The sequence below is a fragment of the Ambystoma mexicanum genome, chromosome 2q, assembly GCF_040938575.1.
Source record: "Ambystoma mexicanum isolate Mex_15411 chromosome 2q, UKY_AmexF1_1, whole genome shotgun sequence".
Classification (NCBI taxonomy): Eukaryota; Metazoa; Chordata; class Amphibia; order Caudata; family Ambystomatidae; genus Ambystoma; species Ambystoma mexicanum.
In genome coordinates, this window is record NC_090924.1 from 842,204,296 (window position 1) to 842,218,162 (window position 13,867).

Below are 13,867 nucleotides of genomic sequence, written 5' to 3' on the forward strand. Positions count from 1 at the left end.
CCCAGCGACAGTGGACAATACCGCAGATTTTCCCAGGATGTGCTGCAACCGGAACTTTACAATGTGTAATGTTTATTATTTATGTTCAATTGAAATTAAGATCTAAAATAAAACCCAACATATATTTTAACAATGGTTGTTTTGATTTTTTAAATGAATCTAGTGTGTCTCCATTGAATAGTCTTCCTGTGCCTTGTCTTGTCACACCACATGTCTCCGGCCAGCATCCTCCCTCACGCAGGCCGCCCAGTAAATCATCCTTTTGGGCACCGGGTACAGAGATGACCCCCTCTGGCCCGTGCCGCCTTGCCACCACAGGCCAGCCTGCTGCTGACTAACTGCCTAGGCATCCAGGGTCTCCAGGGTTAACTGCACCCATATATTCTCCTGGGAGGGTGAGGTATTTATAAACTCACCCCCTGCCTTCCATGTACTAGATCCTGCAGCCTGCCTCTTACATGCAGTTAGATGGTCTCTCCTTGGTGAGGCCCTGCGGCAAACGAGTCAGTTCGCACCGGGGTACTTGCGCTGGCAAGTGGAGCTGTCAGGGAGCGATAAAGGCCAAGAGGTGCCAAAGACCATGTACACTTCAAAGTGGTCTATAGAGCATGGGTTGTTGTTCCCATGTCTACCTCCAGACCCCGTGTCTCCTGCCAAGCATCCCCCCTCACGCTGGACGCCCCCCTGCAATCCACATAAGTGTGTCTCCATTCACAAGTCTTCCTGTGTCTTGTCTGCACGACCACCGCCCCAATCCACCCCCCGCCCTATCAAAGGCAGTTCGCACCGGGGTACTTGCGCTGGCAAGTGGAGCTGTCAGGGAGCGATAAAGGCCAAGAGGTGCCAAAGACCATGTACACTTCAAAGTGGTCTATAGAGCATGGGTTGTTGTTCCCATGTCTACCTCCAGACCCCGTGTCTCCTGCCAAGCATCCCCCCTCACGCTGGACGCCCCCCTGCAAACCGCATAATGCCACGACATATACACGTCACACAAACACACCCCAGTTTCGAATCCTTTATAACCCACTTCATATTTCTAATGAGCACTTCTTTGCGCTTTGCTAGTCAACCCGTGAAGGTGCTGGTTATCTGCTCTTCGTCTCTGTGAACTTCCGTGACCACTTCGAGGAAACTCCTCAGTTTGCAACCTGTGAACTGCTCCCTGTTCTACGACAAGAAACTACTCTGATCCCTGCATCTAACTGTTTGTTCGTCAAGGTAAGGCCATGTACCATAATCATTTTGCGTCCAATTTCTTTTCGTTGAAGACAGTACATGCAAGGAACTAGTCACATGTTCTGAGTTTACATTGGTATTCATAGAGAATTGTTGATCTTTACTTTTCAGAACTTTCCACAATGCCTGCCTGTTCCATTGGCGGTTGCCCTTCGAAGACCCATAATAAATCTGAAGGTACTATAATGCATGTTTTCCCTAAGACAATAGATCAGATAAGAGAATGGGTCCGATATTGCGGATATCCACCGTCTGAGCTTGAAAGTAGAGTCATGGAAGTCTTTGCGGACAAGAGGGGTGATCGATACCGCATCTGCAGCAGGCACTTTACCTCTGACATGTACTCCACATCATTGCTAATAAAGAACACACCGCGAGCGAGGCGAAAATTGCTCTCAACCGCTATTCCCACTCTATTCGTCCACATCCCTCCACTGGTGAGTCAAGTTTACGTATTTATCTCTCGGCCTTGCGGTAGTGTGTAGCATTAGCTAACAATAATTTCCCCATTTATGTATCCACTCAATATGAAGGCGGAAGATTCTCCATCCGTGTCGTTATTGCAGTCATCAGCCACTTCAAGCGCCTATCGGGTAATCTTACTTGGCTATTCTGCCACTGACTTGTTTTAGGCATGTAAATCAATAGTTTTAATTTATCGTGTAATTATTTTACCTAATGGTACACCCTTGTACTCGTCCTCTAGTCTTTGTTTTCAGTTATAATTATTGTTATCCAAAATAATGCAAGTACTGTCTTTCAGGGAGATGCTGAGGAGTCCAACGTATTGACGACTACCGTTGATGTCACTCAGATGCTCGAGGTACGTTTCCGGACAGTTCCATCGATGGAGATCATCAGATCTTGCATTCTTGTAGCGTGATTGTTTCACACAATGTTTCTTTCGTTTTTAGCCATTGATATGTCCTTCTGTCGTCGCCCTCCTATGTGTCTTCTTTTTTCAATATTGTGTTCATTACTAATGAAAGTCCTATGTTTCAGGGAGTCGATGGAGCATTAGTCCAAGAAGAAGGGGGAGCATGCAGTTACGGGTCGGCGCAACAGCTTGCAGAAGTGTGCACCGCAGTTACATCGTCCCTTGATGTTCTTATGCATTTCGAGGTATGGATACTGACAGTTCGATCAAGCGAAATCATATGACGTGATTACATCCGCTATACTTCCTTCTTTATTAACGCAAGTACTATGTTTCAGGGAGATGACGGAGCTTCTTCTACAAGAACATCACCCCTAGTAGTTGATGCAGATCTCTGGGTGGTGACACTTCCAACGATCGAGCAAATCGAATCATATTTACATATCCATTATTTATTTTAGACAACTGATCATTTGTGCAGGTCTATTTAGATGAGCCGTTGACGCCTGCACAAAGTTTATGTTCTTTTTAACAAAATAGAAAACCATACTAATGCAATTACTGTGTTTCAGGGAGTTACTGAAGCATCATCTTCAATAATATCATCAATGGAAGTCTATGAGGAGCCCGAGGTATGGATCTTGACAGTTCCATCTAACTAGATCAACAATGCGTGAATAATTGTCGTTTGAATGTTCTACACAAAGCGTTCATTTGTGTTTTGCTATTGAGATGTACGTGGGTATTGGTCCCCAAGTACATTTTGTGTTTTCGATATTATTATACATACTAATGAAAGTTCTATGTTTCAGGGAGTCGATGGAGCGTCAGTGCGTGACGGATGTGCTTATCATGAAAATATAGTCGTAGCAGCGCAAGAGGAAGTGGAGACATGCACACACGAGTCGGAGCAACAGCGTCCTGATGTTGAAGTTCGAGGCAAGAAAGTTTCAAAGAAAAGAAAGCAAAAGAAGGTTAGTGTCCTGGTCACTATATTATGTTGTTTTTCACTCTTAATAGTTCAATACTGTAAGTTGTGTTTAAACTGAACATCCCTTTTCCAATCTGTCTTCTAGTTGCGAGTGGGTGTACGAACTAGATCTACACAGACAGTGAAGCGAACGAGAGATGTTGCTTGTCAAACCTTTTGGCAGGGACTTGAGACTGGAGATGCATCGTGCCAATGGGAAGAATATGAAGTGATTGACAACGGAGCTATAACACCACCAGCCATTGATAGTGAATGTCCTCCTGGTAGTTCGGATGCAGTCGGAGATCAATTCACAGAATCCACACCCGCAAAAGCTAAGACCGCGAGAAAGTTGAAGAAATTGTCTTATTCACCCATCGCCGGAGAAGGAACAGATGTGCAATGGAAGAGAATGAAGTGGATTACAATGAAACACCATCAATATCACTGAACATAGCGGAAGACGATATCAGAGATTCTACCTTTCATGTGAGTGACATGTCCTCAATGTTACAGGCTGAACCAGCTGGGATGCAGAGTGACAGTATAAGGAAAGAGGCCAAATTCATTGTATTCGAGAGTTGTTTGATTGATATTATTATTCGGTTGAAATGTGGGCATTCGGTAGGTGGGGAAGTATGTGGGGAGCCATTGATTAATGTGACTCGTGCAATTCGAGGCACTAACCTTAAAATACATGCCACCTGTACAAAATATCCTTTCTCATGGTCTGCACAACCCATGCTGGGGCAACTGCCAGCAGGCAATCTACTTTGTGCAGCGGCTGCACTTTTTAGTGGTTCAAGTTTTAAAAAGTTAGAGTCTTTCTTTCAGTTTGTGGGAATCCATTTCATTGCGAAAACTCAGTTCTACAAATACCAAACCGATTATCTATTTCCAGCCATTAGCGAAGCTTGGAGAATGGAAAAAATGTCTATTGATAGTACATTCGCGGGCAAACGGTTCAGGCTAGCCGGTGATGGACAGTGCGACAGCCCAGGATTTTCAGCCAAGTACTGCACCTACCACTTTCAGGACATGGAAAGTAAGAAAATTGTGAGTTAGGTGGTCGTGCAGGTGTAACAAAGTACATCCTCAGTGGCCATGGAGAAAGTTGGCTTTGTAGCATCATTGCAAGAACTACAATCGCGGGGAATGGTGATCGACCTGATAGCCACGGACAGACACGTTTCAATTGCCAAGACAATGAGAGAAGAGTACAAAAATATAAATCACCAATTTGACGTTTGGCATCTTGCAAAAACAATCAATAAAAAAATGTCTGCTGCAGGTAAAAAAAAAAGAAATGCAAGGTATTTCACAGTGGTCCAAGTCAATCAGCAACCATCTTTGGTGGAGCTCAAAAACATGTGGAGGGTCGTTGGAAATTCTACTGGAAAAATGGCGGTCAGTAATGTTACACTGTACCAATGTTCACCGTTGGAACACAAACCAACATTTCCACAATTGTGAACATGGCCATTTGTCCACAGAGGAGGCACGGAAGAAGAAGTGGTTGATTCCTTCATCACCCACTCACAAAGCCATTGAAAAGATTGTATTTGATAAAACTATAACAAGAGATTTGAGGGGACTCACGGAATTCTGCCACACAGGAGATTTGGAGGTGTTCCACAATATGTGCCTAAAGTACAGGCCAAAACGATTGCATTTTGGCATGGAGGGCATGATAAATCGGACTCTTCTAGCGGTCTTGGCACATAACCATAATGTTGGCCGTCAAAGTAGGACGACCGGAACTTTAGGGACGCTTCGCTACAATAAGGCCTTCACTAAAAGAAGTAAACAATGGGTGATCAAACCAGTGTTTGAGGATATGCAATATGAGTTTATTGAGAGACTTATTGTTGACGTCCTAGATAGGCACATAAATGGAGTTGTGAACGAACCTGTGCAGGGGACAACTGCATTGCCACCCAACATTGCCTCTGTTCCATGTCCACCTAAAGAAGAGCTCATTGAGAAATACACATCACGGTTTAAATGATTGTAATTTGATTGTCTGTTCTCTCGAGTCTCCTCATGTCGCAGGCCCATTGAATATGTGTATCTATGTAATGTGTAAATAAAAGTGATTGCTCAGTGTACATGCAATGTGTCTATCCAACCTTGTTCATTTGCGCATTAAATTAAACCAAACAGTATTATAAATAATTTTTCAAAAAATATAGAATGTCTCCGTATTTATGGTTCTCTGGGGCTGCAAAGCACGCAGACAAAATGCAAAGATGGAGTGTAAATTTCAAGTCCTGTGAGATGGCCTTACACTGAATGTAGCTAACTAGGAATGTGTGCTCGTTCAAAGTGAAGGTCAGCTGCTTTGATTTTTTGCTTGGGTGCCGGAATGGCCCACGACTCAGTATAAGGTTCTATTGTTATTTGACCTTGACAGGCCGGGACCATCCCGAAAGACTTCTTTTTGGGGGTGTGGGGCAATAACGTAAGAAACGATAATGAATATAATTTCAGAAACGAAAGCCATTTCATGTTCGTTCATTAGAAGAAATAACGTCGGCATAGAAGGAGTGGTATTTCGGGGCTGCCCTACGCACAGACACAATGGAAAATGCAAATATAATGTAAGTAACTCTTTAGATGAGTTTATACCGCAATTTAATTACTATACAGTAGCTTTAAAGACGGGCTAAGTTGTACTTGTTTGTTCTATGTGGCATATTGTTTTGTACCGCGCGCTATCTTGAGGAGAACCATCTCCTTTTACGGAAGCACCTCAAAACCTTCCTCTTTGCTTCTGCTTTCTCTCTCCTGCTACAACTGGTCCACTGTCTGCGACCTCGGTCCTGGGCCCTTCCACTCTCCACCTGCACTGCCTCCCTGTCAACCCCTGCACTGGGGGACTGTCTCAGTATCCTACAGCCCCCCCTTGACGTATAATACCCAGTTGCACTGTCCTAGCTATGAAATAATTTCCCGACCTAATATATAAAATGAATAATTTTAATAAAGATCTGATGGTGAGACTAATTTCATTTTTTATGTTTTTCAAACAGGTACATCATCCATTATTGTCTGTGTCACGAGTACCAGACACCGGCGGATGGGTTTTTCAACCGCCAGTTGCTTCTCCGCGTGAACAACGTTACCACCCTGACCATTTTATGGGACGATCGCCAAGTACAAGTATGCCCTTACGCGGTACTAACGGCTAGATGCAACATACAGACCGTTGTGGTGGCCTAGTGCCTCGTTGTTGGAACAGCCATGCGATTATCAGTGCGACCGAAGAACTTAATTTATCGTAAACCAACACCCTGTGTACTGCACACGAACATCGCTTGCCTCAAGACGAACTATTTTGGATCGAGAGCAAATAAAAATGCAAATCGCTGAATATTCTCAAAACATTTGATGTCAAATAAATGTACAATCTTGCCGTTTGCTTTTAAACCACAGTTTCATATTCCGAATAGTGGCGCTGTATTGTGAGATGATCTAAGACCCTGTGTACAGCAAAGGAACATCGTGTGCCTCGAAACGAACTTTTTGGAACGTGAGCAAATAAAAATGCAAATCGCTGAATATTCTCAAAACATTTGATGTCAAATAAATGTACTTTACCAAATTTACAATCTTGCGGTTTAATTTAAAAGTACAGTTTCATATTCCCAATTGTGGCGCGCTGTGTTGTGTGAGCTCATCTGTGTTGATTTCCTGGTTCTGTGTGGAGTCGCGTAGAAGACGCCTGGGCGCGTTTGCCTACGCAGCTCAGTCACGTCACGGATAGAGGCGGGGAATATGAATGTTTTGATCAAGTCTGTTTCAGGGGCGGGGGATTTGATTTAGTGCCGCAAAAGCAGGTGAGCCAGGGCGATGGGGGGAAATGATAGGATTATCATAAAATGGCGGCTGTTTTCGAGTGCGTTAATGGACGAAAAGTCGGGTAAGGTCCATAGGAAGGTTTTCTACGATCCACCGATTTATGCTTAAAAACACATGGCCGAACCATAGGAACAATAAAAAAAAAAGTCCCGGAACTATCCTTTAAATAAAATAAATAATTTTGCACTTTTTCCTAAATTCAAGGGCCAGTGTCTTTCTTTGTTGCAACATGAACACATTGCCTTTACCTTGAATGGATGATTTTTTGGTTGGACTATTTCTGCTGATCTACTGGATAGTAGGCTTACTCTTTGACCCAAGTCACCACTGCTGAGTAAGTAGGTAGAGCGCTCTTCACGACTTAAACCAACAGTTTGTTACCATACATATAGGTTTTTTTGTTTCCAAATCAAAGGCTTTACGGGGAAGAATCGCACAAAACTCCTTGGAGTGCATTCCCCCAGCGTTGCTAAATTGGCACAGTTTTTCGTGAAATATATAATGTGCTGATGAGGTATTTCTTTGTGCTTACCCCGAAATATATTCAGTACCAATTGGTATAAAAATAAGATTGCATGCATGACCAATTAAATCATTTGTTTTGAAGAAAACATATGTGCTTTTTCCAGTCCTCTATAATGTTTCATTTATGCAGTTGCTAATCTGAAAATTATTTAAATGGATTGCCATCTCCCACAGATTCCTCATCTTAATAAATATACCATGTAGCACCAGCTGGTCAGAACATTTCGACCGGGTGCATAGTGTGGCTCGACGTCACCTCAGCTACCTGGTGGCTCGACCGTGCCATTCAAGTTTGGACATGACAACAGTCGCCGTACTTAATGAATGTATACTACCCCTTACCTCTTTTCTGTGGGCTCAGCATGCAGTTCCAAACACGGCTTTAAACTTTTTCAAATTGAATTTGACTTGCGTCAAAATGACGAGGCCCGAACCGTCCATGTTCCATCACTGCAAGGACTGCAACTCATGAATGTCCCTTAAGGTGGTGTCTGGGAATGGAGCATGCCACTGGGCAATGCCGTTCTTGTCAAGCCATGAACCGAAGGCAGGAAGGGAACACTCTGTGAAACTGGCGCTAGGAAGGTCCTCTTCAAAATCACCAGCTAGACTAGGTCATTTGCGAATGGTCTAGACACCTACCCCCAAGAGAGGTTGATGCAGCTTCAGACGGCTGAAGTGTGGACCCTGTGTAGCCCCTTCAAGTCTGTTTGCAATTATTATTTTCCCTTTTTTTAAAAAAACCTAATGCTTTGCACAGAATGAATGCTGCTAATTTACATTTTGTTTTTTAACTCTTCATTGTTTTTTCGTAGTTTGTATTCTTGAATATTTTTCATGGGATAATTTAACAAACAATTGTATTATTTGGGCAGAACCAAGCAATACAGAGAAACTAATCCACTATGTATAGCCTTTGTATTGACCACCAAGGTGCATAAATGATTTGGAAGCAGCGGGCCCTTTTAGAGAATGTTGCTGCGCGAAAGGTAAATAGGCTGATTTCAAGAGCAGTGCTTTTGCAGTGTACGTGAGCAATGGCTACTACAGGACTAATGTTCCTGCTTCGCAGTGTCTGCAGTGCAGGTACTTTGGAAGTGCTGTACACCTAGACTGATAATTACTTCTGCAGCATTGACATTATAATAATAATAATAATAATAATAATATATTCACATGTGACGTGCCTGTCTCCCTTAATGAGCCTTATTATGACGTGTACATTATCCAGATTTAACTGTAGCCTCTGGGGTTGGAGTGTAGGGTCTTTACGCTGGATTCTGCAATGCAAATGGCCCAAAATGAGATGTCCAGGCTACTCAAATGATTGCTGTTTTCTTTTTAAGACTTATGTAAATTGTTTCAAGGGTTCCCAGCTGATTGGTGAATCATATGCAAAGCATATGAATATAATTGATATTATTGCTGGAGGAAAATAGTTACGGGTCTGTTCCTTTTTTTTTTGTCATATTTATTTTACTGAGACTGAAGTATGTGTTTAGTTTCTGTCCACCTTGTAGTCTTATTTATAACTTTACAGCATACTACCTTTACAATAGTATTTTAATTACAATTTAAAGATGCCACACTATTGACCATATTCTGAATAGCACGTCAACCTGATAGTAGATTATGGCTTATTTTCACTCTACGGTAGTTTTAGTTTTGCCTACCATAAGTGTAAAAAAATGGTGCTTAACTCAAAACAGTGCCAACAGTATTTTAGAATGGCTAAATGTATTGTATATCCAAGTTCCTTTCCTTGTTAACAATTATGGCTTGTTTTTTTCTTCACAGCTGCTGAATACAGTGCAAAATGGTGCAACAATGATCGGTTGTCATGCAGCCTAAGAAATTATTGTTCCATGAGACTGGACTCTTCCCATTGGGACTTTAGGCCTATTTTACAAAATGTGTAACTATACCTGATCTGTACAGCTCTCCTGTTTATTCCACCCTTTCCACAAAATCTGGTAATTGAGTCACGAAACTAGAGTGCAATTCTGGTGTCTTGCAAATAATGCCATTTAATTTAAAGTGTATTATTGTTCAATGCAAGGTTTGTTATTCATGTCTTAAATTTAGTTTGCACTGTGCCAAGTTGAATGTACGATGAAGGTTAGGAATATCATATTTGAAAATATCTTGCATAAGATGTGTACATTTCAATGTGTATAAGGAACATGGAACAATGTTGACGTCTAGATTTAATGTGTTTTGCGGTTAACCATTAAATACAAATGAAACACTACTGTCACTGTATTGGTCAAAACAGTGATGTACATTCAGGTTTTTTAAAATGCCTGCTTAAAGCTAGAACTTAGTATTTACAGTATCTAACTACTTAACTGGTTTATAACGACTGCCGTTTCCCGCTGAAAGCTTGGAGCTCCCGAAAAATCAAGCATTTCAGGTATGACCAGGCTGGTCATCTGTTAGCAGATCATTGACAGCTGCCAGGCTATTCTGAGTTAAATAATGTACAATATCAAATTGTAGTAGTTCTATTTTACAGGCTAAAGGAGGAGTCTAAAGTTTTGCAATTGAACGTTTTGTATGCCCCGTTTATGATTCTGCACAGCGCATACTGCTTGGGTTAAAATGTCCTGCTTCGGTCGTCTTGGCCTGTGTACGGAAATTACAAAGGCTTTGTTAATTTTTATCCCAATATTACCATATATAAATGCACTAGGGAAGGCTGTGGTTACATTTTCTATACCTTATACTGTATTGGTAACAAGTTGACTGAGTAAAATGTAGTGATCAATTATGAGATTGTTTTCAAACAATTGAATAATTAATTTGAATACACTAATGGAGGTGGAGTAGCGTTCAGTATGGTTTATTTTATATGAAATCTGAACAGTGCATTTCACAAAACTGTATTTCCAGTGAATTGCACCGCACAATTTGTGTTGACTGAGCATCATTGATATTTAAACCTATATCTAAAATCGTTTTGTGCATCTAAAGTGTAAAAGTAATTTATTTTTCTGCAGACTACCTCCTACAGTTGTATGTTGGGAAAGAATTGTAAATTAGTTATGAAAATAAAAAAAAATATTTCTTGTGTGGTTAGGATACATCCTAACATTTTTTTAAAAATAATGATTCCGGATATTTTGCCTTTTTTCAAATTCTTCCTTCCAAAGGTGATTGAGGAATCATAATCCTCAAAAGAACATGCACAGAGTACTTCATCTTTCAAGTGATGCGGACCTTGAACTCTGCTTTGAAAGCATTGGAATGTGTTCCTCAGATTTATCAATCAGTTTGGACATTAGCAAGGCAAAATGCCTTTTGAAATATTTTATAAGCATAAACATTGATGTAATGTTTGCTCCTGCAGATAATGGCTTCAGACTCTACATGGATTGTTTTCTATTCCCTTGTAAAATACTGATATGGTTTCACTATTTTGTAGATGATTTCTGTATAAAGATAGTACTAGTTTTGGTTTTGTTTTGAAATGATGCAAAAATACAAATGTAACCTTTCATAAAGAGCATTTCTAGGCCATGAAAACTATAAGCAACATATATCAACACTCCAGATTTAAGGACTGTGGGAGAAGTAGCAGAATTCTAATTGACATGGCATACACAGATTTGGAGTTTCCCACTTTCTCTTGTAAGAAAACCAAAAGCTCTGCACACGCATTCAAAAAACTGTATAAAGTAATTGAAAACCATTAAATTGATTCAGATCTGTCAAGTTCAAGGCACTGTCTGCTGATTATTCTATTTTTAGTATATTGTTTGAGTGGAGAACTGTAATAGTAAGGATCTCTAAACACAATTCCTGTAAAGTTCCAAAATTTGCCATATCCTTGTACTACTTAATAAGGCTGTACTTCACCCATCAACAACTTTTATACTGCAAATTGTCTCTGATTTGTGCCTACAAAGAAGTGCTTTTTGAAGAGAGGTCTAGCGGGTTTCATATGGTGTTAAATCTGTTTTCCCTGAGCTTCTGTTTAGACTGAAGCAGAATATTTTCTCTTGTGCCTCCCATAAAATGGTTTCTTTTTGTGTCAGCAATATGACACAGTTACTAGTGCTAGAATAGCTCTGTAATCAACAGTCTAATAAACTGTATCTAGCATGAAGCTTCAACTGTGCAAAGCTATCTTTGACAAAAAACACTTTTCCTATTCCTAAAGGTTTACAAAAATGTGTTTGTTTTGGGGTTGACCGTTCGTTTGGACAGGACAAATGTTGCTCTCTAAAGTAAAATTGTTGGCCTATATTAGTCTGTTAAATGTTTTCTTCAATTTGATTTGCAAGTTTTATTGGATGAGTTTTCCATTTGTGTGTTACTCTGGATCATATTTCAAAAACTTGGTTTAAAAGACTGGCTCCAATGAAATAAAGACAAATATTTATTCAAGTTGATGAACTAAATTATTTTAGTTTAAGAAATGCTTGCTCCTGGCTTTGTATAACAAGATTTGACATCAGATAGCACTGGTTCATCTTTTGAATAGTGCACATTTTTCTGCATAATTCATACATTTAGGCAGAATTGGGTCTAAAACACCAAATAGTTTAAGCTTGTTTGGCATAGTGTAAATGCACTTGTGCTAAAATAAAGCTAAAGAGACATTTGACATGTAGTGAAGTAATTGAACATCAAGCAATGCTATTTGTTCTTTTAATACCTTTTGTACACTTGTTGGCATTGACATAGCACAAGTGTATCTGTGATTAGCAGGGTTTAGGTTTGTTTGACTGAAAAGAAATTGACATTTTCCAATTTGACTGAATTTCTTTTGGTTGTTTTTTTGTTCGAAAATGCGTGGGGTGGGAGACCCGTGTCCCCACAGCTCCCCCATCCCATTTTAGCCTATTCCCTTACCCAACCCACATTTATATTTAATTGAATTTGACTGAAATTCCCCCAAAATATGATCAAATAAATTTGATCAAATTGTAAAGGTCAATTTGCCCTGACATCAAGTATGCTAATACCATTAGCACAGCTAAATGTCATTCTAAAACTGGAGTCGTCCTAATTGATTATGGTCCGATTCTGGTGAAGTACATTTGTTACAGTTGCATTGGACAGTCTGTAACTAATAAAGCTAAAAGAGCTTCACAGAGTTTGGTTGACCTCTATAATTGGACAGTGGTGTTGTGAAGCCTCCAGAACTCGTAAAAGCCTTGTATAATTATTGGCTGTTTTCAATTCCACATTGGTGAGTCTGATGCTTATTCGACCAGTCCCTAAATTTACTGCACTGCAAATCAATTATACTTTGTCTTGAAAATGTTACTCTGTATTTAACAATGCTATTATACTTTCTCAAAAGGTTTATCTGGTCTCTAATACGTTTTTTTTCTCATAAACCTCCAGTATTTTTAACAGAATCCTACTTTTTCCTAAAAAGGTCCTCGTTTGTCCTCCATATCTACAACTGTTCCCCCAACATGTAACTGAATTGAACACTGCATTATTTATATTGTGCCTTGTTTATCCCCCTATATTGTGTCCATGTGTTGCCTGACATGGGGACACAGGTCGGGCCACAATGCAATAATTGCATTTAACCTTATTCCTAATAACTCTTTACATCTGAGGAGGCCAGTCAAAGCAAAAACCTCTAGGGATCGTGCCCGACTGGATTCTAAAACATCCAATGAACTAACGGCAACCTGGACTGGTGTAACTGGAGTAGGTGTCAGTCTGCACCTTCTGTTGTGTTTCTTTCATGTCCACACTCCTTGTTTCAGGAAGCTATTTAGGACTGAGAGCGGCGGAAAAGGCCCAGTGTTGATATCAATGATAGACATCAAATGGGTTCTTTAGTAAGATGTATGAGCATTCTGTAGAGCATTCTGTAAGAATGTGTCCATCCTCCTTTTCCACAAAGTCACAGTAGACTTGGAAAGGAAAGTGTCTGCAAAACATGGAGGAAATGTGTCACCGCTTCCTTAAGCTGAACACATATCAAACAACCCCTTGCTTGCGTTACGCAAGCTACGCAAGAAACTGGTCTCTGGTATTAAACGTATTATAAAAGAACAGTTATAAATGCTATATTATATACAACTCCACAGCACTGCTGTGAATAATTGAAGGAATAGGCCCTAGGCTGCCGGTATTAATCGACGAAGGCTTTCTAATAACAAATGTACCTCCCAGCATGATTGCTGTTCTGGAGCAGCCCGTTGTTACTTAATGAGGGAGAAGATGCGTAGGTGGGTGCCCTGAACCGCAGGCACTTTGGACCCTTGATAAATTAGTTCTTCCTGTTCAGGTAGTCCTGACAGCCCGCCTAACTTTTGCTCTTCACTTGAAACGCAACCTCCTGCAGAATAGATGCTATTCTTCTGCAATATTGCATAGAAATTAGAATTTAATGGATTGCATTCCCCCATAGATTCATCATGATC

At 40.5% G+C, this 13,867-nt stretch overlaps 1 protein-coding gene across 2 annotated transcripts in view; it reads left to right on the top strand.

Annotated features, from left to right (window-relative positions):
* KIF5B (kinesin family member 5B) overlaps positions 1-11,861 on the top strand; it is a 1,711,571-nt gene extending 1,699,710 nt beyond the window's left edge. For both annotated transcript variants that reach the window (XM_069648059.1, XM_069648058.1), the window contains exon 26: positions 9,270-11,861. In XM_069648059.1, coding sequence (XP_069504160.1) covers positions 9,270-9,276 — 7 coding nt within the window. In that variant the 3' untranslated portion in view covers positions 9,277-11,861. The remainder of the gene's footprint in view (positions 1-9,269) is intronic.
* The last annotated feature ends 2,006 nt before the right edge of the window (positions 11,862-13,867 follow it).